We start from the raw sequence: 23,979 nt of genomic DNA, 5'->3' as shown, positions 1-23,979 counted from the left end.
TGGCTTCCCGCCCTGGGCAGGCACAATTTCCCCAGGCACAGAACTTGGGCTTATTTTTTGAAACCTGAGCTCTACTGAGCTGGGCCTTGGCCTGAAAGCAACTGTCCACCTGCAGCGACCCCCTCACAACTTCTTGGTCAACATGAAGCTAGAAGCTGTGGACCGCAGGAATCCAGCCCTGATTCGTGTGGCCAGCGTGGACGACGTGGAAGACCATCGGATAAAGGTGGCTCTAGACCCGAGGGGTAGGGAGTGGAGAGGTCATTTGGGCAGGAATTCAATGGACTGGTTCAAGGTCAAGGGCGTGGCATGAGCTAGGAAGGTGAAGGTTTTGAATCTCATTGTTGCCTCATCTGTGTGTGAGCTTTAGTTTTCATGTGAAATTTGCCTAATAATCTTTGTCTTACACAAGGACTAATGGGAGATGTCAGTCGTGTAAGGCAGGAAGCCTGTGGGGAACATGGGACAAGACCAATTATTGTAGGATTGGCCCCTTGCTTCAGAGAGCCCCAAAGATGGGAGACCCTCCTGGAGCCTGGAGGACCTCTTGGCTGAGCTGGGCTCCTGAGGAATGCCTGACTTCCAAAGACCTTTCCTCCCCAGCTCCACTTTGATGGCTGGAGTCATAGCTATGACTTCTGGATTGATGCCGACCACCCAGACATCCACCCGGCAGGCTGGTGCTCCAAGACAGGACATCCCTTGGAGCCTCCTCTCCGTGTGTACCCCTGGGGAACCCTGGCCCTTTCCCTTCCCGTCAGCCTCTGAAAACTCTCCCTATAGCTTGCCCAAGGGCTCTGGCCCCTGTGCCCAGGTCTGACACAGAGGGCTCTGGGGCCCACAGCAAGTTCCAGGATCCTCGTCCTCCCCATTCAGGGCTGTTTGCTACACTAAGCAGGCCTTCTGGCTCCCAGCTGAGGACATGGCCTGCAGGTTTCAGGGAAGTCTGTGAGAATCAAGCCTTCCTTCTCCCATGACACAGGCAGATGTCCAGTAGTAGGAATGGTGGCACAACCTGGCCAGAGGGCCCAGTCCCCAAGGATCTAGTTCCTAGCTAGTTCCTAGGACTCCTATGTTGAAACTTCCTTGCCCTCCATCCCCCAACCCAAGGAGTCTATGTTGACTCCACTTCCTGCTCCTCCAGGGCCCAGAGAGTCCAGCTCTGCCTCACCTGGGGGCTGCCCGCCTCTCAGCTACAAGAGCCTGCCTCACTCGAGGACCTCCAAATACAGTTTTCACCACCGGTGAGTGAAGGTGTAGCACCAGGAGGCCTGCACCTGTTGAGTGAGGCCCATCAGGACTCATTGAGACCTTCTCAACAGGGCCAGGCCAGGGAGGGCTGAGTGGGGACAAGCAGATCAGCCCACCTTAAGCCTTCTTCATTCCCAGGAAGTGCCCCACTCCTGGCTGTGATGGCTCTGGCCATGTCACAGGCAAGTTCACGGCTCACCACTGCCTCTCAGGCTGCCCGCTGGCTGAGAGGAACCAGAGCCGCCTGAAAGCAGAGCTGTCTGACACAGAGGGCTCAGCCAAGAAGAAGAACCTACCCAATCTGTCACCGAGGAAGAAGCCTCGCCATCACGGCCGGTGCGAAGGCCAGAGGGTGTCGGGGCCTGGGTTCCCTGGGTGCCGGGTCTCCTGTCCTGATGCCCTGCCACAGACCTGGTCCTTCTCTCTCCAGGATCGGACGCCCTCCGAAGTATCGGAAGAGTCCACAGGAAGATTTCCAGAGTAAGCCCGGGTCCTCTGATCCTGTGTCCTCCACCGAGTGCTCACAATGAGGGCTCAGCAGTCGGTGGGATGAGACACCAGGGGTATGGGAGAAACTGTCAGCGGGGTTGCCTCTGAGATTCCTCAGGAACCTAGAGCGGTGGGAAGAGAACAGGATGGGACCTTGAGTGACCTTGGGTTCCAGTCCCATGGCCTTGCGGTGGGTCTGTGGAAAAGGCACCAAGCTGCTCTAACAGTCATTTTCTAGTTAGTCACTTAAAATCTCTGAGCCTTAGTTTCCTCACTTGAAAACATGGGCAAAACTCACCCTTCAAGTCAGTCCCTAACATAACCATGGTTGCTATTACTGTTTCTGAGCACCTGCCTTGGGCCCGGCACTGTGCCAAGTGCTTTAGTTTCAGTAGCATCTTATAATGTGTCTATGAGGAGGAATGTGAAGCTCAGAGGTGAAATCATTTGCCCAAGGGCATTCACTTTGTGAGGGGCTGAACCAGGATTTACTTGAACCTGATTTCTGACACATGCTGCTGGTGTAACAGACAAACATCCAACCCAAATGTCAGTTCACTTCTCAGTCCCCGTTGGCCTAGTTTGCATGGGCCATCATTACAAAATACCACTGACTGGGTGGCTTAAGCAACAGACGTTTATCTCTCACAGTTCTGGAGGCTGGAAGTCAAGGTGTCAGGAGGACTGGTTTCTTTTGAGGCCTATCCTTGGCTTGTGGGTGGCCCCCTTCCTGCTGTGTCCTTTTGCATGGTCTGACTTCTGTGTGCAAGCATCCCTGGTGTCTCATGGAATGTCCAAATCTCCTGAGCCTCCGTGTCCTCAGTTGTCACATGCTAACAGCGCATGGTGGGGCGGGAAGCCTAAATGACACGATCATGTGCCGTACTTAGCACGAGTACCTGCAGGTACCTGCATCTCTGACCTGACTCCTCTTTGCTGCCATGTCATACTGTTTCCTATTAGTGGTAACAGAAAGCACTGCCTGCAGCCTCAGGCCTGAGTGAGAGGGTCCTGACCAGCTGAAGATTTTCCAGGATAATGGGCTGGGGATTTAGCTCAGTGGTTACGCTGCCTATCTTGAAAGCACAAGGACCTGAGTTCGATCCCCGGTACAAAAAAAAAAAGATTTTCAGGGATAGAACTGTAGTTGAAACGTCTTCTGCTGGCCATGGTGCACCTGCTCAGCTTTCTTGCAGGACCAAGTTGTGCCTCCGGAGGGCACCTCCCAACTGGCTAGAATTCTTGGGAGATGAGTCTTTTCAACCATTGAGACTGTGGCCCACAGAAGAGAGAAAGAACTCACTCAAGGCCTTGAGGTCCTTCAGGTACAGAGCACAGGTCTGTGAGCTCTGTGCAGGGCTCCCCTGCTCTACCAGCAGGCTCTTGCCCAGAAGGAACACTGGTCACTCCTAACCCCCTCTAGAAGACCTCTCACACAGCATGGAAGGCCTCCTTAGCATAGGCTCTGGGTTTACTGGTGACCTGTTCCCTAAGGAGGGTTGGCTGGGAAGGACAGGACTTGGCTGGGTTTCCTGTTGAGGCTCCAGAAGTGTCAGATACTGAAAGAACCAGTGGAGCTGCTTCTCACTTGCAGTGAGGTGGTTAGGAAGGTATGGCTGCCTGTGAGAGCCTGGGTGGGCTCTAGGAGGACAGATAAGTAAGGAAGCTGCCAACAGACTTGATGTTATCCCCCAAGCATACTCTAGTCTGGGAGGAGGACCAGACTCAGGGCTTCAAAGAAGGAGCCCCTGTATAAATGAGAGGCCAAAGTGTGGCCAGGTGCTGGTAGATCTCAGGAAGGATCCTAAGTGTGCCCCACTGGGTCTTGAGAGAAGGTGGCTAGTGATGCAGGGGAAGCAGCTCCTTAGAGACACTAAGGAGGGCTGTTCAGGTGGGCAGGTACTCAGGTTGGGATTGATGAGCAGAAGCAGCAGGGAAGAGCCCTCACTTATAGGCCCTCAGGTGGAGCAGGTGAAGTCCACACTGGCAAATGGCAGGTTAGCCAAGCCGACCACCATCAGTCATGAGATCCATGCAGCCAGTGTGAGGCTGGAGGTCAGGAACCAAGGCTTCACATGCAGAGCAGGAAGTGACAGGCAGTGTGGGGTTAGAGAGCAGACCGGTCCACCCCGTAGTGCCAGAGTAGGCAGGTCCCAGAATTACCCTGGCTCTGGGGGAGCTGGTCAGGCCAAAAGCACTAGGAAAGAAGGACAAACAATACATCTCTGACATGGGAGCTGAGCTTGTTGGGTGTCGGGGCCACTTTGACACAAGGCATCTAGAGAATGGCATCTTTTGGGATGCCTCAGCACTGCTAAGAAAACATCCTTGCAAGGCCTGGGGTGCTATAATCCCAGAGAAATGGGCTGAGGGTCACTCCACACAGCTGGCCTGAGGGCCTGTAAGTGGAACCCTCTAGAGCAGGAGTGAGCACCAGGCAAGGTGACGAGGGATTTGGCCACCCTGGTGGCTCTGCAGGCTATTGGAAGAGGTCACTGGTCTTGTATGCCAGCCATTCTCCATGTGGCATGGGTGTGAGTTTGCTCGGGGACCAGACTGTCAGCAGCATCAGCCCTTGGCCTCTGCCTCTGCTTTCCAGCACTTGCTCCTGATGTCATGCCACAGTCCTTCTTCATGTCGGCCTTGTCGGCCCACCCTGATCGCTCACTGTCCATATGCTGGGAGCAGCACTGCAAGCTCTTGCCAGGAGTGGCAGGCATCTCAGCTTCTGCTGTCTCCAAGTGGACCATCGAGGAGGTGAGGAACTTTTCACAGCCACCTCCTTTTCCTCCTGCCCTGCTTCTCCCTCTTACCACAGCCGAGGGGCCGGGGTGGAGGGGGCTCAGGAAAGACCCTGGTCAAGTGGAGCCCTGTTCTACTCCTGACTGTCCCTCCTGAAAGTCAGCTGCCCTTCCAGCTGCCCAGCAGGGCTGACTGAGACACTGGGCCTATGGGGCAGTGGGAGGCATGCTGCCCACTCAGCTAGAAATCCAGCAGGGAGATAGGCATGAGCCCTGGGCCTCAGGAGCAGAGGGTCTCCCGTCACACACCTACCAGCACAAAGATTCGAGGATGCTCTAAGGCTGATGAGAAAGGCAGCACCGGCACAACTAGGATACACTAAGGCCACAGCTCTAGCTCCAGCACCGGGTCAGCACATCTTCTTTGGTTTCCAAGGTCTTTGGCTTCGTTCAGACCCTGACAGGTTGTGAGGACCAAGCACGCCTCTTCAAAGATGAGGTAAGGTGCAAGTACAGAAGGAACCACAGTGACAAAGTCACTGTGTCATTGAGACAGCAGGAAGCAGGTGCCATACCAACACTGCCCACCCAGGGAAGGGTATCTGTAACTCCTCTGAATGACACTAGTTCTAGGGACCTACTTTTCTGGGAAGAATCTGGTATGGACTATGGCCCACCTTGGGGACACTGTATGTTCAGATTGTCTTCAGGAATGAAAGCACATCCTGGAGACAGGAATCCACTCACTCCTCTGCTTTCTACCCAGTCTTTTTTTTTGTCAAATTTAGCCTCACCATTGGCAGTCAGTAAATTAAAGTGAGTTTTTGTTTTGTGTTTTTGTTTGTTTGGTTTGATTTAATGCTGGGGATCAAACTCAGAGCTTCACACCAGCTAAGCATGCACTCTACTGCTGAGCGACATCCCCAGCATAAAGCATATTTTCAATGGCACAGCTATTGCTATTTACTGCAAAGATCCTAACACATACTTACAGTCAAAACCCAAGAGCTTAGCAAAAATAAGAAACAATGAGTTATCACTAAAGAATGCTAGCTTTGGCAACAGCCTGGGTTGGAATTCCAGCGCTCCCAATTTGAGCTGCTTATTGTCTCTGAGTCTGCATCTTGTGTGTCAAATGGAGATAAAGTGGGTATAATGAGGATGAACTTGCAGGGCCATTATGAGCATTGGCAAGGAGCACTAATTATATCATAATGTCTATCACTAGTGTGTGTGTGTACATATGTGTACACCATAATACTGCTGTCTAGGGTATATAACTTATAATATGTGTATATCAGTATATAGTGATAATTATGTATCCCCGAATATAGTGATATTTGCATATCACCAATTAATATATAAATACTGATAGCTATACATCAGTATTATAGAGTAATATATAAATGCTATCACTATATGAGAATACCTGATACAATGGGGGCTCTATAAACGGTCATTCCAACTTACACAGTTGCCCTTAAATAAAGAATTATGACTCTCCTAATTGTAGAATTTGAAACTGGAAGGGACCTTTAAGTTTAGTGTGTAGGACTTTTTTCCAAAGAATAAAAATATCCTTCCTATGTATCAACCTCTGCCCAAGACTCTTAGCTGCCCCAAGTTGCCACTCCAGGTCAAATGCCTGTAGGAAGGAGTTCAGGCCTCTTTCCCTCGAAGAGTGTCTTTATCCAGGCCCGGCACAGCTGGCTTCATCCTCACATCCTGTGTGGTGGGGCTCCCGAAACAGAATCAGGTGAAGGGCCCACCTGACCAGGCCTTTCTTGACCCTTCCCATCAGGGTGTGACAAGGGGGAGAAGCAGGGAAGGAGGAAGAGGAGGAGGAGATTGAGGAGGGGCTCATCTTAAAAATACATATAGTACTTACAGTGTCAAAGTTTTAGGACTTGTACACTTGAACCCAGCCCTTCAGTCAAGATATAGTACATTTTCATGCCCCTTTTACTCAGTTTTTACTCCAAAGATAACCACTGTTCTGATTTCTAGGACCATAGAATAACTGTCTGTTCTTGGACTTGTATAAAAGGAATCAGATACCATGTGCTCTTCTGAATCTCTCTTTTTGTTCAGTATAATGTTTTTGAGGTCTTTCCATTTTGTTATGTGTGGTCATAGTTTGTTTATTGTTGATTAGTGCCCTGTTTTACAAGTATACCACAGTTGTGCTGCTCATAAACATTTGGGTAGTTTTTCCTTGCCCAAGTCCCTAGCCCTGGGTGTCCTCACTCACTCCTCCACAGCTGGCCTCTTCCTGTCCTAACTCTACCCTTAGAATTCACAGCTATCACCATTTCCCAGATTTGCTTCACCTATTTTTGGGCAAAGTAATTTTAAATTACAGACATGACATGTCATCCTTGAATACTTTAGCATCTCTGAAACTAAAGACTTTCTCTGTATAACCACAGTATTGTAATCCCACTAACAGATTGACAGTAGCTCCTTGGCACCATCCCATACCCAAGCTGTATTCAAATCTCCCTAGATGTCTCAGAACATTTTTTGCAGTTTTTGAGCCAGATTCAAACAAGGCCCACACAATTTATTTCAGTTGGTATGTTTCTTAAAGATCATTCTAGGATAGTACACACACACCCCGTGCGCACACACACACCCCATACACACACGAGCACTGTTTCATCTTTCTTCAAGACATTTCTAAAAGTCTTACAGAATGTTCCCTTCCTTCTGGATTTGTCTTGTTTCCTTGTGATGTTGCTTAACTTATTCTTCTGTTGCCTGTATTTTCTATAAATTGAAAGTCAAATCCAAAGTCTTGGTTAGATTTAGGTTAAATCAATTTCTCTCTGTCTGTCTCTGTCTCTCTCTCTCTCTCTCTCTCTCTCCTTCTCTCTGTTTCTTTGTCTTTTGGCAAGAATAGGTCAGGTAATACACTGTCGTTCATACTGGATCACACTGAAATCACATGGGATGTGCACAGTGTCCATCTGTCCCAACATTAGCCATTAACAGCACTAAGATTGACCAATTGGTTCATATGGGGATGACAACAGCAAGGATTTTTTGTCTGTTTTCATTTTTGACATTTCAAAGTTGTTAATCACACTTGTTGATTTGAAGATGGTTACACAAATTACAGAGGAGTCCAGGAAACATGTATAGAGTGGATGACTAGTGAATGAAATTGTTTATGATGTGGGCAAAGTAAACTTCCTAGGCTTAGTGCTCAGCTGTCATTACCTTCAAACTCAATACTTTTTGAACAAAGGAGGTCCTCATTTTCATTTTGAACTGGTCAGCAGAAAGAGAAAGCAAGAGAGTACATGTTTGTGACTCTGGGGAACCAGCGGCTATCTTTAGTTCCTTCTCCATCCCATTGCTGTCTTCCTTTTCTCCTTTCTTCCCCTTTCTCCTTTCTCCGGGTCCTTCCTCTTTCCTGCTCCCTCCTTCCTCCCTTCCCCCACAAATGACACACCCTTCACTCCCATTTTTTACTCCCATGCATATCCTCACCTTTCCTTCACCCCTTCCCCTTGACCCTTTTTGCCTTCTCCACTTTCCACCTCCCTTCCCAACCCCTCAGATGATTGACGGCGAGGCCTTCCTTTTGCTGACACAGGCGGACATTGTGAAGATCATGAGCGTCAAGCTGGGCCCAGCCTTGAAGATTTATAACGCCATTCTCATGTTCAAAAACGCTGATGACACCTTAAAGTGACTGGCCAAGGCTGGGCCCTCCTCCAGTACTTGCTGGGTCTCCCTTTCTGGCTGATGCTTTCTTCCTGACTTGAGCTCCTCATACCCCACTGTACCCCCACCCCTCTGCATCTGACCAGGCCTGGTCCTTCCTAAAAGGTGCAGGGGGTCCTAGGGAAGGAGGACACCTGGCCTGGGTTCTGGAGCTCATTTGCCTTCAGGGGCACTAGTGAGGCCATGATTGAAATGGGGCATCAACGAGGGTGTTGTTGGAGGTACCCTGTCTAGGGAAGCCCCACATCTCCTGTTGACCTTGTCGTGATCAAAGGGTCTTTTTCCTTAGCAGTGAGGAAGAGTCTGGTAGAGCAAGAGTCTCCACCCTGAGGCTCTTTTTCCTTCTCTGTGTATTTTTCTCTCCTTGGCTCCTTTCCTCCTACCAAGAAGTGACCCTGCCACAAGTATTTATACATAAAAGCACCTCCTCCCTTTCTCCCTGTTGGTTTTACGGCCTATGTTCTGCTACCCAGTTTCCTGGGCAAACCTGGCCCAGCCAGCCCCTTGGCTCCTCCCTCTGGATATATGAGCCCCAGAAACATCATCATAGTTGGGAGTGGTGGCACCTACCTGTAATCCCAGCACTCTGGGAGGCCAAGGTAGGAGGACTGAAAGTTCAAAGCCAACCTGGCAATTTAGTGACTTAGTGAGATCCAGGTGGGGTGGGGCTAGGGGCTGGAGGTGTAGCTCAATGCAAAAGCCCTGGATCAATCTCCAGTACCATCCAAGAGTGAAAGAAAAAAGAAAAGGACGGAAAGATACATGTCATCATGGGACCCATTGGGAGCTCCTAGCTGCTGTTGTTCGTTTTGCCCAGCAGTGAAAGAAACTCAGAACGAACAAACATGCCTTTGAACATTCCCAGTTCTGGACCAATGGGCATTTTAGTGACCCACACTGGGTCCCAGTTCCTGCAGCATGAGCAAGTGGTTGAAGCCAATTTTATAGCTGGCAGAGGTTGAGGTTCACTGTTGTTTTGCACACACTCTCTCTGATGGGTCTGGGAAAGAGGAAGCTTGGTCTGGTAAGTAGCCCGGGCCGGGAGACCTGCTCAAGGGACTATCAGACAATCTCTGGCCAAAGGACAGCTCCAGTAGGCATGGTGGCCCCAAAAGCTGAACAAGCATCCTCTCTACATCTGTGGGTCTCAGCCAAGGTATTGCCCATGGGCAAAGGCCCCCTACCTGCCAGACCTCCCATCATGGGAATGTAGCCCTCTGCCTAGCACATGTCCTCCCCGTCAAAAATATATGAAATCACATTTGGTCTGTCCCTTGTATGTTTACCGCTTGGTCTTGAGGTGTCTTACAAAGACCACTTAGGGTTGGAAGTTGGAAAAGTGAACTCTTCTGTCTTTGAGTTCTCTATCCCTTAAGCCTTCTTACCACTCCTTATGTGTCTTGCACTGCCAACTGGGTCCCTGGTGGGGCTCTGGGACTTCAACCTCTCTATCCACATAGGGACCCAGCCTCCGCTGAGCCACTGCCAAACCTGGCACCCAGCCTGGGTGAGAAGGGCTAGAGCCGCCCTAAGCAGCCAGCCCCGTCTGGAGGTGAAGGGCTAGTGCCAAGCTCCCATACCCCCAGGTGCTGAGATGGGCCTGCAGGCTGTGGAGCTGGGGTCCTTCCCCAGTCCCCTCCTCTCTGTCATGTGATGTGTGTATGTATGTGTGCGCAGAACTCATGTGCAGATGTGAGGCTCAGTGCTGGGACTATGTCAAGGGCTATTGTTAAAATATGAAGCTTTATATTATTATTTTTTTCCTTAGAGGAAACCCAAAGCTCTGTTGATTTCCCGCCACAGCCCTATAGAGGCCCCTCTCCACTGTGGGCCAGATAAGTTTTGAGGCTAGCCATTGAGCCCCCAGCTGACCACTGCAGAGCTTCAGATGTCCCTTCTCTTTCAGTCCTCAGGTGGCTCTGAGCCCAGCCTTCCTGGGAGGGAGGCCAGATGAGCAAGCGTGGCCACAGGGTATGGGCTAGGTTTACAGAAATGACGTTGCTGCCCTTTGGCTGAAGTAAAAGGAGCACATACAAGTCTTATTCTGGCTGCCTAGGTGTCAGTGGAACTCATCCTTGTCCTTAATTGGCCTCTGAGATGCTCACTGACTTTGTGGAATAAGAAGGCAGCAAGAACTTGAACCACATGTTCCCAGCTAGTACTGTGGACCTCACAGCTTCAAAGGAGAGGGGCTGGGCAGCCTTTGCCATGTGGATCTGCCAACCACCTAATGTTCACCTGTGGGAAAGACCAGGTGGACCAAAGGCCTCTGAACTTTGAGGCCTCAGCATTGTCTGCACTAATGTCAAACCTGTGGGAAAGAAACCAAATCATACAAAATCAGGTAGAAGTCAGCCTCTGTCTTCCCCACTGCCCTTCACCCTACTGCATGCCCACACTAGCTCTCTGTACCCTGGCCTGAGATCATAGAGGGTAAGGGAGTGGGCGGTGGTTCTTGGTGCCCTGTGCCCTGTGCCCTATGCCCTGTTCTCTAGAAACAGGTACCACTTATACTTTGGCCCCAGCAGGCTCACCCAGCCCCTGTCCTGTCTTGGCCTAGGACAAGGACAACCTTTCTGTAATTTCTGTGGCAGAGAATGGCCCCAGAGTTTGAATATGAAGCCCATTTGCACTTTCATTCACATGCACTTTGGTGGGGTTACATTTCTGTACTTGTCTGTGTGTGTGTGAATGTGTGTGTGTGTGTGTGTGTGTGTGTGTGTATTTAAACTCATGTTCTTTAAGAGAATCCTCTGGTTTAAGTGAAAGTGATTCATGAGGGAAGAAAAGTTACAAACAAAATATGGTGTGATTTGTCAATGTATTGAAACAACATAAATAAAGTTGAATAGCTGAATATATACAGCCAGAGTCTCTTCTCTTTCCATGGTAAAACACCCAGAAAACCCTAAGGGAATACAGTGCTACCATTACTGAGGAGGCTGTTCTCCCTGCTGTTAGCTAGAGGTCCTGGAGAATCTGGTCACTATACTATTTTAAAGAGAAGAAATAAGGATAAAGATGGCTGAGTATTCCTGTCTACACTGAAAGTGTAAATGATGGAAACCCCCAGGGAGCAGTGTGGAAAAGGGCCTCATCCCTAACATTTCACATGACCAAGGGCAGAAAACTCAGTAAAGTCTCCCATTTAAAAAATAGCACCACGGAGCTGGGGATTTAGCTCAGTGGTTCCGCCGCCTGCCTCGAAAGCGCAAGGTCCCAAGTTTGATCCCCTATATAAAAAAAAGTAATGCACCACATATTCAAGAAGAAAGGGAAATGTCAAGCTGAGTGGTAAGAATGTGAGGTTCCAGAGGCCAGGGATTTAGTTCAGTGGTGCCGCCACCTGCCTCGATAGCACAAAGTCCTGAATTTGAGCCCCGGTACCAAAAAAAAAAAAAAAGAGAGAATGTGAGGTTCCCATGGAACCTGGTAGAAGTGTCATATTTCAGTCACTTCACCCTTTGCTTGTCAATATCCTTAATTCCTTTGCCCTGCAGCTCTTCCAGATCACTTGGCTAGAATACCAACTATGGAGCTGCTCAAGAGCCCATCTTCACCTTGACCTAGAACTCCCAGCAGATTGGTGCCATGGTAGACTGATGGTTTCTAGCCTCAATGTGAGCTGAGACCTCAGAGCTGCCTAGGAAGCAGCTGAGGCTTGGGGAGCTGGATCAAAGCTCTGGCTCCCTTTCATGCTCCTCAAACCTCCCCCTCCACTTCCTCCATCATTTCAATACACATCCTCACCATTTATGTCACAAAGAAAATGAAACCTGCATCTTCCTGCCACCTCATGTGCATGACCTCTTCCACTCACATTTGCCCTTCCCTCTTGCTTACACATTAGAGTGGAAGACTTGATACTTCCATTTGCCAGAACCCAATCTTCTATCAACCATGGCTGCAATGAAAGGAAAAGAAACATTGACATATAAGAAAGGGCTTTTGGGAATTTGAAATGTGATTGAAGAAATAAAAATTCAGCACAAGATTTGAAAGATAAAGTTGAAGACATCGCCTGGAAAGTAAAAAGTAAAAAAGACAAAGAGATGAAAAACAGTAAAGAATTTTTAAAAGTCAGAAGACTTGCTGGAGATCTAACATACAACTAGCAGAGATTCCAGAGAGAGAAAACAAATTATATCAATAAAAACTAACAAAAACTTTCAGAGTTGAGAGACAGAAGTCTCCAAATTAAGAGTTCACACTGACTGCCTAGTACAAAAGATATGAAAGGAATGCCACCAAGCTATTGTACAAGAATGATAATAAAAGAGGACCCTAAAGGCTTTTGGAAGAATGCAACGGGTCTCAGCCAAAGGAATGTGAATCACAATAGCACTGCCTAAAAGGAGCTGTGAGACAGTTCACAATTCTAAAGGAACTGACTTGTATGCCCAGCCAAGTTTGGATCAAACATGAAGGCAGAAGATTTTCAAATGGATAAAGGTTTCAAACTTTTACCTCCTGTACACCTCTAAAAAGAGGAAGATCCCATGAATGCAAGGATTCAGTGTAAGAAAAGCAAGGTAAAATATAGCACATTAGAACAAAGCAAGAGTGGGGAATAATTGATCGTCTCAATTGACATAAAAGGCATTTGACAAAATCAAACATCTTTTCATGATAAAGATACTCAGAAAGCTAGGATTAGAAAACTGGGCATGGTAGTGCACAACTGTAATCCCACCACTTGGGAGGCTGAGATGGGATGGTCACCACAAGTTGAAGGCCAGCCTGGACTACATAGTGAGTAGGACCCTGTCTTAAAAAAAAAAAGCAAACTTCCTCCACCTGACAAAGAATATCTACCAAAAGCCCACAGTTAGCATCATAATAATGTAATAATGAAAGGCTGAACACTCTCCCAAAGATCAGGAACAAGACAAGAATTCCTGCCTTCACCACTGCTATTCAGTCTTATACTGGAAGTAATTAGATAAGAGAAAGAAATAAAAGGCATCCAAAATGGAAAGGAAGAAGTAAAATTATATTTACAGATGACATGATCTTGTATCTAAAAAATCTACAGGGCCGGGGAATTAGCTCTGGTTCTGCTGCCTGCCTCGCAATCGCAAGGTCCTGAGTTCAATGTCTGGTACCAAAAAGAAAATAAATTAAAAAAAAAAAAATCTACAAGAGGGGCCAGGGATTTAGCTTAGTGGTGCTGCCACCTGCCTCGCAAGTCCAAGGTCCCAAGTTTGATCCCTGGTACCAAAAAAAGGAAAAATTACAAGAAAGCTGCTAGAAATAATAAACTTGCAATATACCAGATCAGCATAGAAAAATCAACTGTGTTTTGTACACCTGCAGTGATCAATCCAAAGAGGAAATTGTGAGTCAGCTCTCCATTACTATAATAATTATGCCACAATAAAGACAGGAGGAATTTTGGGGGGGCCTTTGTTTTTTGAAACAAAGTCTGGCTGCACTGTCCAGACTGGCCTTCAGTTTGTCATCTTCCTGCCTCGGCCTCTTACCTGCTGGGTTACAGGCATGTGCCACTGTGCTCTACTAAGGGAAAAATATGTAGTAGTGATGGTTGTGCAACATCATGGATGCACTTAATGCCACTGAAAAATGCTTAAAATGGCCAGTTTTATGTTATACATATTTACCACAATAAGACAATTTGTTACAAAGGAAGACAAAAATCTGGGTGAGGTGGCACATGCCCATTATCCCAACACTCTAGGAAGCTGAGGCAGGAGGATTGCAAGTTTGAGTCCAGCTTGGGCAACTTAAGAGACTTAGCAACACCTTGTCTGAAAATTAAAAAAAAAATTAAGAGTTGGAGATGTAGCTCAGTGTGTGAGCCCTGGATCAGTCCCTAATGTGTGTGTACACACACACACACACACACACACACACACACACACGGAAGACATAGGATCAAGAAGAGAGATGAGGGGGATTTCCTAAGCGATGGAGAAGGAGGGACCAGGCTGACGGCCAGGTGACAGCAGAAGGATGAAAGGGTCCAGAAAGGTTGGATCAAACCCAAACCCAAACTGAAACAATATATTAGGGGGAGTTATAATTATCAGATAATTATATAGTATATATAATAATATGTAATTATCTCTAAAAATATTGAATATATAGTCATGCACCAAATAATGACTTTCAGTTGATGATGGGCTGCATGTAGGATGGTTGGTCCCATAAAATTAAAGCACCTAGTGACATTGAAGACATCTTAGTTTGTAAGTACACTCTGATGTTTGCATGATGAAATCATCTAATGATGCATTCCTCAGAATATATCTCCATTGTTCGTATGTAAATATGTATATATATATATTCATAGTCAATTTCTTAAGCCATCTAATGAAGCAATTATAAATTAACTTCAGGAAAAGCAGAAGTGTGTTTGAATGGGCAAGATCTAAATATTCTCCATAGTCATAAGTCCTTTGGCTGGGACTGCTGATGCACACCTGGAATCCCAGCACTCAGGAGGCTGAGGCTGGAGGATCACAGATCCAGGATCAGGATGAGTTCAAGGCCAGCCTCCACTACATACTGAGTTCAAGGCCACCCTGAACTCCATAGTAAGATCCTGTCTCAAAAAGAAAAAGAAGAAAGCCCTTTGAAAATTTATTAAACTGAAAGATGGAAGAATAGCAGTATAAGCATATTATTTAATTTAGACACAAGTAGAGAAATACCAAGAAAACATCTTTCTTTCTTTCTTTCTTTCTTTCTTTCTTTCTTTCTTTATTTCTTTATTTATTTATTTTCTTTTTTGAAAGCATCTTTTTTTAAAAGGTGAGGATAAGGTAAACCCACTTTCTGGGCCTCCTACTGTCTCTCTTAGGCAGAAACTATCTCAATAAATTGTTCCTACTCTTAAGAAAAAACAAAGTGAGGATAAAGAGCTAATATTTTTCATTATCTACCCAGTAGTCCTTTTAAAACTTCATACATTTTTCACTTTCTAAAAACTTTTTTTTTTTTTTCAAAAGAAAACTAGGGCCCACGTGTGAGTCTGTTGGCATCAGGGTCCTGCTCCCAACTCACATGGGTAACAGATTTTTCTAATGACGCTAAGCCAGGTATTTACTCTGCCTGTAGAGGAATCTGTACGTAGGAGTAGAGGTGGGGGCGGAAATGGGGCCACATGACAGAGAAGTGGGCTCCAGAACGTGGAAGTGGAGGGAATATTCCTGGAGGTAGACTCTTGTAAGGAACAGGGAAAGGGGACGTTACTAGAACCTCTGCAGTAAGTCCTAGTCTCCTGGGAGCCACGGCAACACAAAGTGAATCACAGGAAAGGTAGAAAAATGAGACCGAGAAGAAGCTGAGCTTTGGGTCTGATCAGTGCTGCTCTGGGCGGCAAAGACGGAAGCCCCCAGTTTACCGCACCTTTTATTCAGTACATCAAGAGAAATAAACGTAACAAATGACTTGCAGAGAGTTCAGTACATCCGCATAAACAAGATGTAACAATCCAAGAGCAATGAGGAACTGAGTAGATGTTTGTTCCTCCCAGGATGTCTTCGGCTGGTGTAATCTTGTCCTGGAGCATCACAGCAACAACGGATCATTGAGGTCTCAGTTGTGACCCGAGGCCAAAATGGAATTATGTCTCAGAATTCCATAGCTGGGCTGTAGGCAGGAGAACTAGGCTAACCGAATGATTTTTCCCTAAAATTATGTAGCATTGCTCCCGACAGATTCTCACCTTCCATCCTTAAGAACATGTCTTTGATATTCATACCCAAACAACAGAGTCCATCCAGGGAGGGTGGGAGGGCATCGAAAAAGGAAGAGAAAAGATGGGGAGGTATTTACAAGTGGCCTTGGCTGTTATCTACACATTACTGAGAAGGAAGGACAAGTTCAAGCACTGCTGGTAGCCATGTCTGCTGGCAGAACTTTTTATAGAAATTTGATAAATAGGTCAAAACTCACCCAGTACTCCTACTTTCAGAAGTTTGTATCCACTAAAAATATGAGCACAAGGCCACAGGATGTAAAAGCAAAGATGTTCTGTACAGCGTTATTCAAAGAATCGTGAAACATGTACTTTTATTTTATTCTAGTTTATTAGTGTACGTTAATACTACATCGTGGTGGGGTTTGTTTTGGGAAGTTCATACATGCATTTAGTGTAGCTTAATTAATTTCAATCCATTACACTCTTTCTTTTCCTTTCCCCTCCCAAAATGGGTACTTTCATGATATAGGAATAGGGACTAGGGATAGTAAAGTTGATCCTGCACTATGCAGTGTGATGCAGCTGTTAAAAAATGTTGAATTTTTGTATTGGGGTGGAAGGAAGTATGGGAGAAAAATGAATAGATTGCTGAATGATATGTATAGTATGGCTCAGTTTTCTGGAAAAAAGTATATAGATTAGGGCAGAGACGAACATCAGAAACGACAGTCACCTTTTAGTTAACAGCACTTACCTCTGGGAGTTAGATTGCAGATAGGTCTGGAGGGGAAGCTTTCACTTTTTATTTGACACTCCTCTGTATATTGAGACTCTTCAGGGCTGTGTGTAGCTCAGTGGTAGACACACTTGTCTAGTGTGTGCAAGGCCCTGAAGTTGATCCACAGCACACCAAAGAGGGGGGTTCTTCGATATAGTTTGTCCAATTGATGCCATTGTGTGGGTTCTTAAAAGCCAGCCCTGGGAATGCAGGGGAGGAGGAGCTTGAAGGAGCAGCGCAGTGAAAGGGGCAGGACCCTGGCTGTTGTCCTAATTTGCTCTGTGCTCTTGTGGTCTTGGGCTGAGACCAGACATGTGCTGATGTTTGTGTTGGTGGAGGTGGGGAGTGTGGCCATGCAGGGCTCTGGAGTGTATCAGAGCCATCCATTTTTAAAACACTGGACCTCACCATGAAGTTGTTGATATTTGAATGGAAAGGCAAGGATGGAAGCAAAGTGAAAGTCAGACTCAGTGGACTCCCTTGGCAGAAGGGCCACTGAGCAGAGCTTTGCCCACCTGCCCAGTGGGCCAGGCCTCACCCTCGCCCTGAGTTAGAACCTCAGGCCTGGGCACCTTTGGGGCAACCACAAGGAAGCCTTCTTCTCCTGTGAGCAGTACGATGCCAAGTCCTGTTCCTGGGCCATGGGTCTCCAAAGGATAGAGCAGGCCCTGGATCTCATCTCAGCTTAGATTCTCCTCCAGGGCAGTGGCAAGGCAAGTAAGTTCTGGGTGGCACTGGTGGCTCAACACAAGCATGTGTAGGAAGTGTCCAGCCAAGACTCCAGCTGAGGAGGGAAGGCGCTGCACATCTCTGGAACTGCCATAGAAGGCTCAGCACAGAGGCTGGCGGCCCCTCAGATAGGGGGCAGAAGAGGGAGCTGTGTGAGACAAGTCTTTCCGTTGTCAGTTCTCCAGCTGAGAGAGAAAGGGAAATTGAGCTGATGGCTTGGGGAAGGCTGTGAGGAAAAGTCAGCGTTTGAGCTGGACAATGGGAAGGGGGCAATTCCGGGAAAAGGAAATGTGACTTTGTTGAAAGGGACTTCAGAGATCCACCTTAAGGCAAGACATATGACCTTCATAGTTCACCTGAAGCTCCAGGAGCTGAAATCACTTGCCCAAGGTCTTACAGGTTAAGTTTAAAACTTAGCTTTAAAAAAAAAAAATGTAGCTTTAAAAAGTACAGAGGGTCCTCAGGGAAGGGCTGTCAAGCAGCCAGTGGGTGCAGCCAGTATGGTCATTCAATCTAGTGGTTAATTAGTAACTGGAAGGCCCCAGGCAGCTCTCAGCTGACAGGGCTGAGAGGTTGAACTCCAGCTGGTTTGAGAGTCAGGCGAGTGGGTGACAGGTCGCTGCTGCTAAGGAAGGTTGCTTGGTGAGTTAGAACTGGGTTCCAGGTCAGAAGGACCATGCAGAGAGAGAAAGCAAAGCTCCCAGGGACCTGCACTGGGACCCAGAGTCACCAGGTGAGAGGCTCTCCTACAGGCAGGACATCTGCCTCTGGCCTGTCGGTCTGCTAAGTGGACTGATGAGTCACCTAACTAGCTTCCTCCCTGCTTCCTTTACTTCCTACCTCAGGCCTTCCCAACTTCTCTCCTTCATAACTTCTTTCCTCCCTCCCTTTCTGCCTTCTTTTTTCTTTCTTCTTTCCTAACACTATTCCTTCTCTCTCTTCTTTTCTTTCTTCACCAACTGCCTAAATTTTTCTTCCCTAACCAAATTACATCCTCACTTCCTCCCCATTTTTATTCCTTCCTTTTTCTAACTTCTAATTTCTCAGAATTCCAGGTCATAGTTTTTGGAGTCAGATTGGTTCAGCTGGGGTTCAAATCCTAATTATATCATTTATTCTGTCTCTCTTTTCTTCTTCTCCTTCACCTTCTCCTCTTCTTCTTTCTTCCTCTTCTCCTTCTTCTTGAGTGTGTGTGTGTGTGTGTGTTACTGAGGATTGAACTGAGGGTCTCTTCCAAGTTGAATACGCACGCTACACTGAGCTATATCCCCACCCCCCTTCTTTCTTGACTTTGAGAAAAGATCTCACTAAATTGCTCAGGCTGGCCTCAAATTTGTGACCCTCCTGCCTCAACTTCCGAAATAGCTTGGATTATACAGCTAACTCTGTCTTGATCAAGTCACTTCCCCTCTCCATGTCTCAGTTTCCTCTTCCTTAAAGCAAGGATATGATACTTCCTAACCTGTGAGGTTGTGGGAAGAAAATAAGACCAAGCTGACCCTTGAGCCAGCCAGGCAGGTAAGTACTTGGATTATGGTGGAGCAAAGACAAGTGCAACAGTGGAGGCAGGTACAATGACAGGGTATCTGGCAAGGCTTCTGAGGAAGGCAGATGAGGGCCATGGAAGGGTTAGCAAGCAACCTGGTGAGTAGAAGGAATGTTTAAGGAGGGAAAACTGTGTGGTGCTCATTCTACAGCCCAGGTAGGTGTAAGCAGGTATTCAGAGAGCTGGGACAAGAAGGCAAACGTAGGCTGCAGTAAGTTAGGGTAGGGACAGGCTTGAGAATTTTAAAAGTGGCTCAGAATTCACAGGGGCCACTGTAGGTCAAAGGGTCAGGAGAAGGATACTGATGCCTGGCTTCTGACCAGAAAATCACAGACCAGATGCAAGAGAAAAGGAAACCTTAGGGACTGAGAGCTGCTCAGGTGTGGGGATTATAATTAAGGTGTTAGTGGGCAATGGGTGTGTCAAAGTTCCCACCAGACTTGGTAGTTAGATACTAGCTGAACAGCAACCTCATCAGAAATTTTACACAGTAATTCAAAAGTAGAAATAACCTAACCAAAGAACTTGGTATCATGGTCTCTTGCCGTGCGTGCGTGCGTATGCACGCGCCCGCTCGCTCGCACAAATGTACATGTACATGTTTGTTTTGGTACCGGGGCTCAAACTTGGGTCCTTGCACTTGCACAGCAGGCAGCGAAACCACTGAGCTAAATCCCCGGCCCAAAATTCACTTTTTTTTTTTAGCTGAAGATTTCTTCTTTTTTTGGTACCTGGGATCCAACTCAGTCCTTGCGCTTGCACAGCAGGCGGCGAAACCACTGAGCTAAATCCCCGGCTGTTTGTTTTTAACTTTTACAAAATTGATACCCCTAGTCCACCTACCATTTGGAAACTTGCTTTTTTTCTTTCGCTTGACATTTCTTCAGATATATGTTTCTTTTTTGAGTTGTGTAGGCTAATATGGACCTTTTGGTTGTGTAATTTCCATTTTCTATGTACCATAATTTATCAACTCATTATTTGGTTTCATTAGTCAGATATGTTCTGAGTACCTTTGATATTCCAGGCTCATTCTAGGTGCTGAGGATTCAATAGTGAACAAGAAAAGTCTTTGTTCTTCCTGAGCTGAAGATCTAGTTTGAGACAGAATATAAAAACATTTAAATAGTGGCATAGTACCAGAGAGTGATCAGAGCTACAAAGGAAAGTATAGGGAGAAAATAGAAGGAGTCAGGGAAGGCAAGTTATATGCATGTATGAAAATGTCACAAAGATACCCATATTGTGTTCAATTAATATATGCTAGAAATTATAATTTAAAAAGAAAGCTTCAATAAATGCCTCAGCTAAAAAAAAAGGAAAGGAAAAGAAAGAAAGAAAGAAAGAAAGAAAGAAAGAAAGAAAGAAAGAAAGAAAGAAAGAAAGAAAGAAAAAATAAATTAGAAAAGTGTGTAGGAAGTGAGCAGGAATGTTTTGAAGATTGACCAACCATCTTGGTTTGCCCAGGATTATACTGGTTTTAGCACTGAGAGCCCTAAGTCCCAGCCAAACCAGGAAAACCTGTCATCTGTAATCAGCACAGGCCTCTCCAAGAGGTGACCCTAAAACGGGGACTTGTGTCATGTTAGTGGAAACCAGCCCTGCACAGGTCTAGGGAAGAGCTTGCTAAGCAGAGGGAAAAATAAGCACAAGGCCTCAGAAGTGAGAGGGTACTTTTTGTGCTGAGCAACAGCGGGAGCAAGCTAGAGGGCTGGGTGGGCTGGATGAAGAGAGTGGGTGCCCTGGGGACAGTCACTACGTAATGTCCTCCAGGTTCATCCCTATTGCTACAATTGACGAGTGTGATGGAGTTTTTGAGCAATAAAAGCACAAGATCTGATTTACATTTTGAAAGACTTGGTGGTGAAAGATTGTGTAGTATTAGGTAAATATTGAAGGGAGAGGGTGAAGGGGGTGTGTAGAAAAGCTATTGCAAGTGATGATGATGGTTTAGGCAGGATGGCTATAGCACTGGTGGTGAGCAGCAGTGGGCTCTGGAGATTTTGCATATTTTTTAAACTTTTTTTTCAAAAATTGAATAAGTATTTATTGTTCCAGAAGGTACATTACTTTTTATACATATTTCATAAATGATACAGGATTTTACACATTCAATATTTTGCTATTGTTTAAAGGTATTTGTTTTATTTTTAATTGACACATGGTAATTGCACATATTTTTAGTGTGATATTTCATGCATGTATACATTGTGTAATGCTCCAATCAAGATTTTTTTTTTCTTTTTTGGGTACCGGGGATCTAACTTGGGACCTTGCGCTTGCGAGGTAGGCAGTGAAACCACTGAGCTAAATCCCCAGCCCTCCAATCAAGATATTTACATATCCATCACCCCAAACATGTATCAGTTGTTTGTGGTAAGAATATTCAAAATCCTTTCTACTAGTTATTTTGAAATATATAATGCAATGTTATTAAGGATAGTTTACTGTGCAATAGAAGACCAGAATTTATTTCTCCTATCTGTAAATTTTTGCTTGTTAATCTTTCTCTTTCTCTGCCCCTTGCCCTCCTCAGCCTCTGGAGTCACTATTCTACTCTCTACTTGTATGAGGTCCACTTTTTTTGCTTCCACAAATGAGTGAGATCATGCAGTATTTATATATTGTACCTGGTCTATTTCACATAATATGATGTCCTCCAAGTTCATCCATGTTGCAGCAAATGCTAGGATTCCATCCTTTAGTGCTGAGTTATATTCCATTGTATATATATGTGTGTGTGTGTGTGTGTGTGTGTGTGTATATATATATATATACATACATACCACAGTTGCTTTATCCATTCAGCCACTGATGGATACTGAGATCAATCCCCTATCTTGGTTATTATGAATAGTGCTGCAGTAAACATGGGAGTGCAGATTTCTCTGACATGCTGGTTTTCTTTTCCAGATAGATTTGAATGTGATTTCATGATGGAATGGAGGTGGAATAAAACTGTAAAGTTTCAAGAATGAATTCCAAGTTGTTAGCTTGAAGTTTTGAGTAGGTCATAATGAGATGACTGAGGGAGGAGCAGATGACTGAAGCAGAGGGGAAGGGATGAGAGTCAGAGCTTTGTTTTAGGGCCGGGGATTTAGCTTAGTGGTTCTGCCACCTGGTTCGCAAGCACAAGGTCCCGAGTTCGATCCCTGGTACCAAAAAAGAAAACAAAGAGCTTTGTTTTAGACATGTGAAGGCTGAGATGCTTCCAGATATGTGGCAAATTGTAAGGAAGCAGCTATGTAAGGCCAGCGTTCTGGAGAGAATCAGAACTAAAGAGATAAATCTGGGAACTGTCTAATATAGTTGGTTAAGCTATAAAACTGGTTTTGATCCACTAAGGAATAAGTATAGAGATTCAGGGACTGAGCCAAGTTTAAAAGATGAAAAGAGGAGAAAATCCAAGATAGATGGAGAAGTCAATGATCCATAAGGAACACCAGGAGCTCGCAAAGCCAAGAGGGTAAAATGAGTGTGCCAAAGCCTTCGAAGAGATGGGCATGGTGGTGCAGGCCTGTAATCCCAGCACTCTGGGTGGGTGAGGCAGGAGGATTACAAGTTCAAGCCCAGCCTGGACAACTTTGTGACTTATGAGACCCTATCTCAAAACTTAAAAATAAGCCTAGGCATGGTGGTTACTTGCCTGTAATTCCAGCACTCAGGAGGCTAAGGCAAGAGAAGTCACCATAGTTTGAGGCCAGCCTGGGCTACATAGTGAGGCAAAGTCCACTCTGGAATATATACTGAGACCCAGTTTCAAAAAAAAAAAAAAACCAACACAAAAATTTTAAAATAAAATAAAGAAGGGCTTGTAATGTAGCTCAGGTTCTGGGTTCAGCCCCCAGTTACACACACACACACACACACACGCACACACAGAAGAAAAGAAAGAAAGATGGGGAGATGAGGATGGAGTGTTTCCCCCTGTCTTTGGCACATGTAAGCCACCATCCACAGGTGCATTGGAGTGTTGGGATAGAGCCCTGCTTAGAATGGGTTCAAGAGAGAAAAAGGAAAGGACTGGAGATGATAAGCCCAGAAGACTCTTGAGGAGTTTAACTAAAAAGAGCAAAGAAATGAAGCAGCATCTCAATAGGGCAAGAAGGGTTTAAGGTGAATAGCATGAGCTCTCACGGCTGGAGGGTGTTCTGAAGTGCCCTATAGGGGGACATTGAGGTTATTATTACCATGATTATTTTACTCTTACAAGTAGTGCTTGTTGTTGAACAGAAATGTCCTTGTTCTGGGTATGTGTTTTGTCAACATGACATCCAGAACATCTGTGTACTGATTCAACATTTCTGTTTTGTGGAAAGGTGAAAGGCTTTACACTGTTTACTCCATTTTTCTTGGACCAACACTTCCAGGTTCCCTGCATTTCAGAGCCTGCAGAGAACTATAGCCTGTATGCCCATGCAGAAAGTTCCAGAAGGTCAGGACTATTGGGCCCATCAGCCCACCCTGCCTCCCTCCCTCCCTCCCTCCCTTCCACAGAATACTCTCTCACCCCTCATGAGTGCCTAGGGGAAGGAAAGGTCCCTGCACAAGCCCAATTCATCAGACAGCAAGGCCTTTGTGGGGCAGGACACCAAAGAATGCTGTCGCCTACATAGCTGGCGAGCTGTGCGCCAAGGAGGCCTGCCCCAGGGACGGTGGGCCAGAGCTCTTGAGTGGCCAACAGAGAAGAACCGAAGGGCCAAGTGCTCAGCAGTCAGAGACGGAGGCCAGCTGGCCTAAGCCCGGACTCCAGCTTTCTCTGAAATCCCTGTCGGTTCTTGGGAATGGAGGGCCCTCAGCAGCCAGGGTCCGAGCCCCGGTGACTGCTGCTCCTGCCCCAGGGGTCCACCCAGCACATGGGGACTGTGTTCTTAGAGATGGCCTACACATGTGTGCATATGAGTCCACACACGGGGAGATTTACTGCTGTAGACCAGTGTGGATACAGACACACAGATGATGTGCTCCCACACACTTGTGCAGCTGTACAAACATGCACATATTAACACACACTCCGACTCATCTGCAGGCAGACACCCCAACATAA

At 46.3% G+C, this 23,979-nt stretch overlaps 1 protein-coding gene across 10 annotated transcripts in view; it reads left to right on the top strand.

The window, feature by feature from the left end:
- The window catches only part of L3mbtl1 (L3MBTL histone methyl-lysine binding protein 1), a 50,293-nt gene that overhangs the window by 25,799 nt on the left and 515 nt on the right, over positions 1-23,979 (top strand). For 6 of the 10 annotated variants that reach the window (XM_013077128.3, XM_087197861.1, XM_087197863.1 and 3 more), the window contains 8 exons: positions 116-226; positions 604-718; positions 1,145-1,244; positions 1,390-1,587; positions 1,682-1,731; positions 4,340-4,497; positions 4,918-4,980; positions 8,047-11,072. In XM_013077128.3, the coding sequence (XP_012932582.1) occupies positions 116-226; positions 604-718; positions 1,145-1,244; positions 1,390-1,587; positions 1,682-1,731; positions 4,340-4,497; positions 4,918-4,980; positions 8,047-8,181 (930 nt within the window). In that variant the 3' untranslated portion in view covers positions 8,182-11,072. Of the gene's footprint in view, positions 1-115; positions 227-603; positions 719-1,144; positions 1,245-1,389; positions 1,588-1,681; positions 1,732-4,339; positions 4,498-4,917; positions 4,981-8,046; positions 11,073-12,063; positions 14,860-23,979 lie in introns of those variants that run through there. The other 4 variants (XM_087197865.1, XM_013077129.3, XM_087197866.1 and 1 more) reach the window with 4 other exon arrangements.

This window comes from Heterocephalus glaber, unplaced genomic scaffold, assembly GCF_053883595.1.
Source record: "Heterocephalus glaber isolate CG9 unplaced genomic scaffold, H.glaber_assembly_v1.0 deba00001673, whole genome shotgun sequence".
Classification (NCBI taxonomy): domain Eukaryota; kingdom Metazoa; phylum Chordata; class Mammalia; order Rodentia; family Bathyergidae; genus Heterocephalus; species Heterocephalus glaber.
This window is presented reverse-complemented; position numbering and strand designations above follow the sequence as displayed.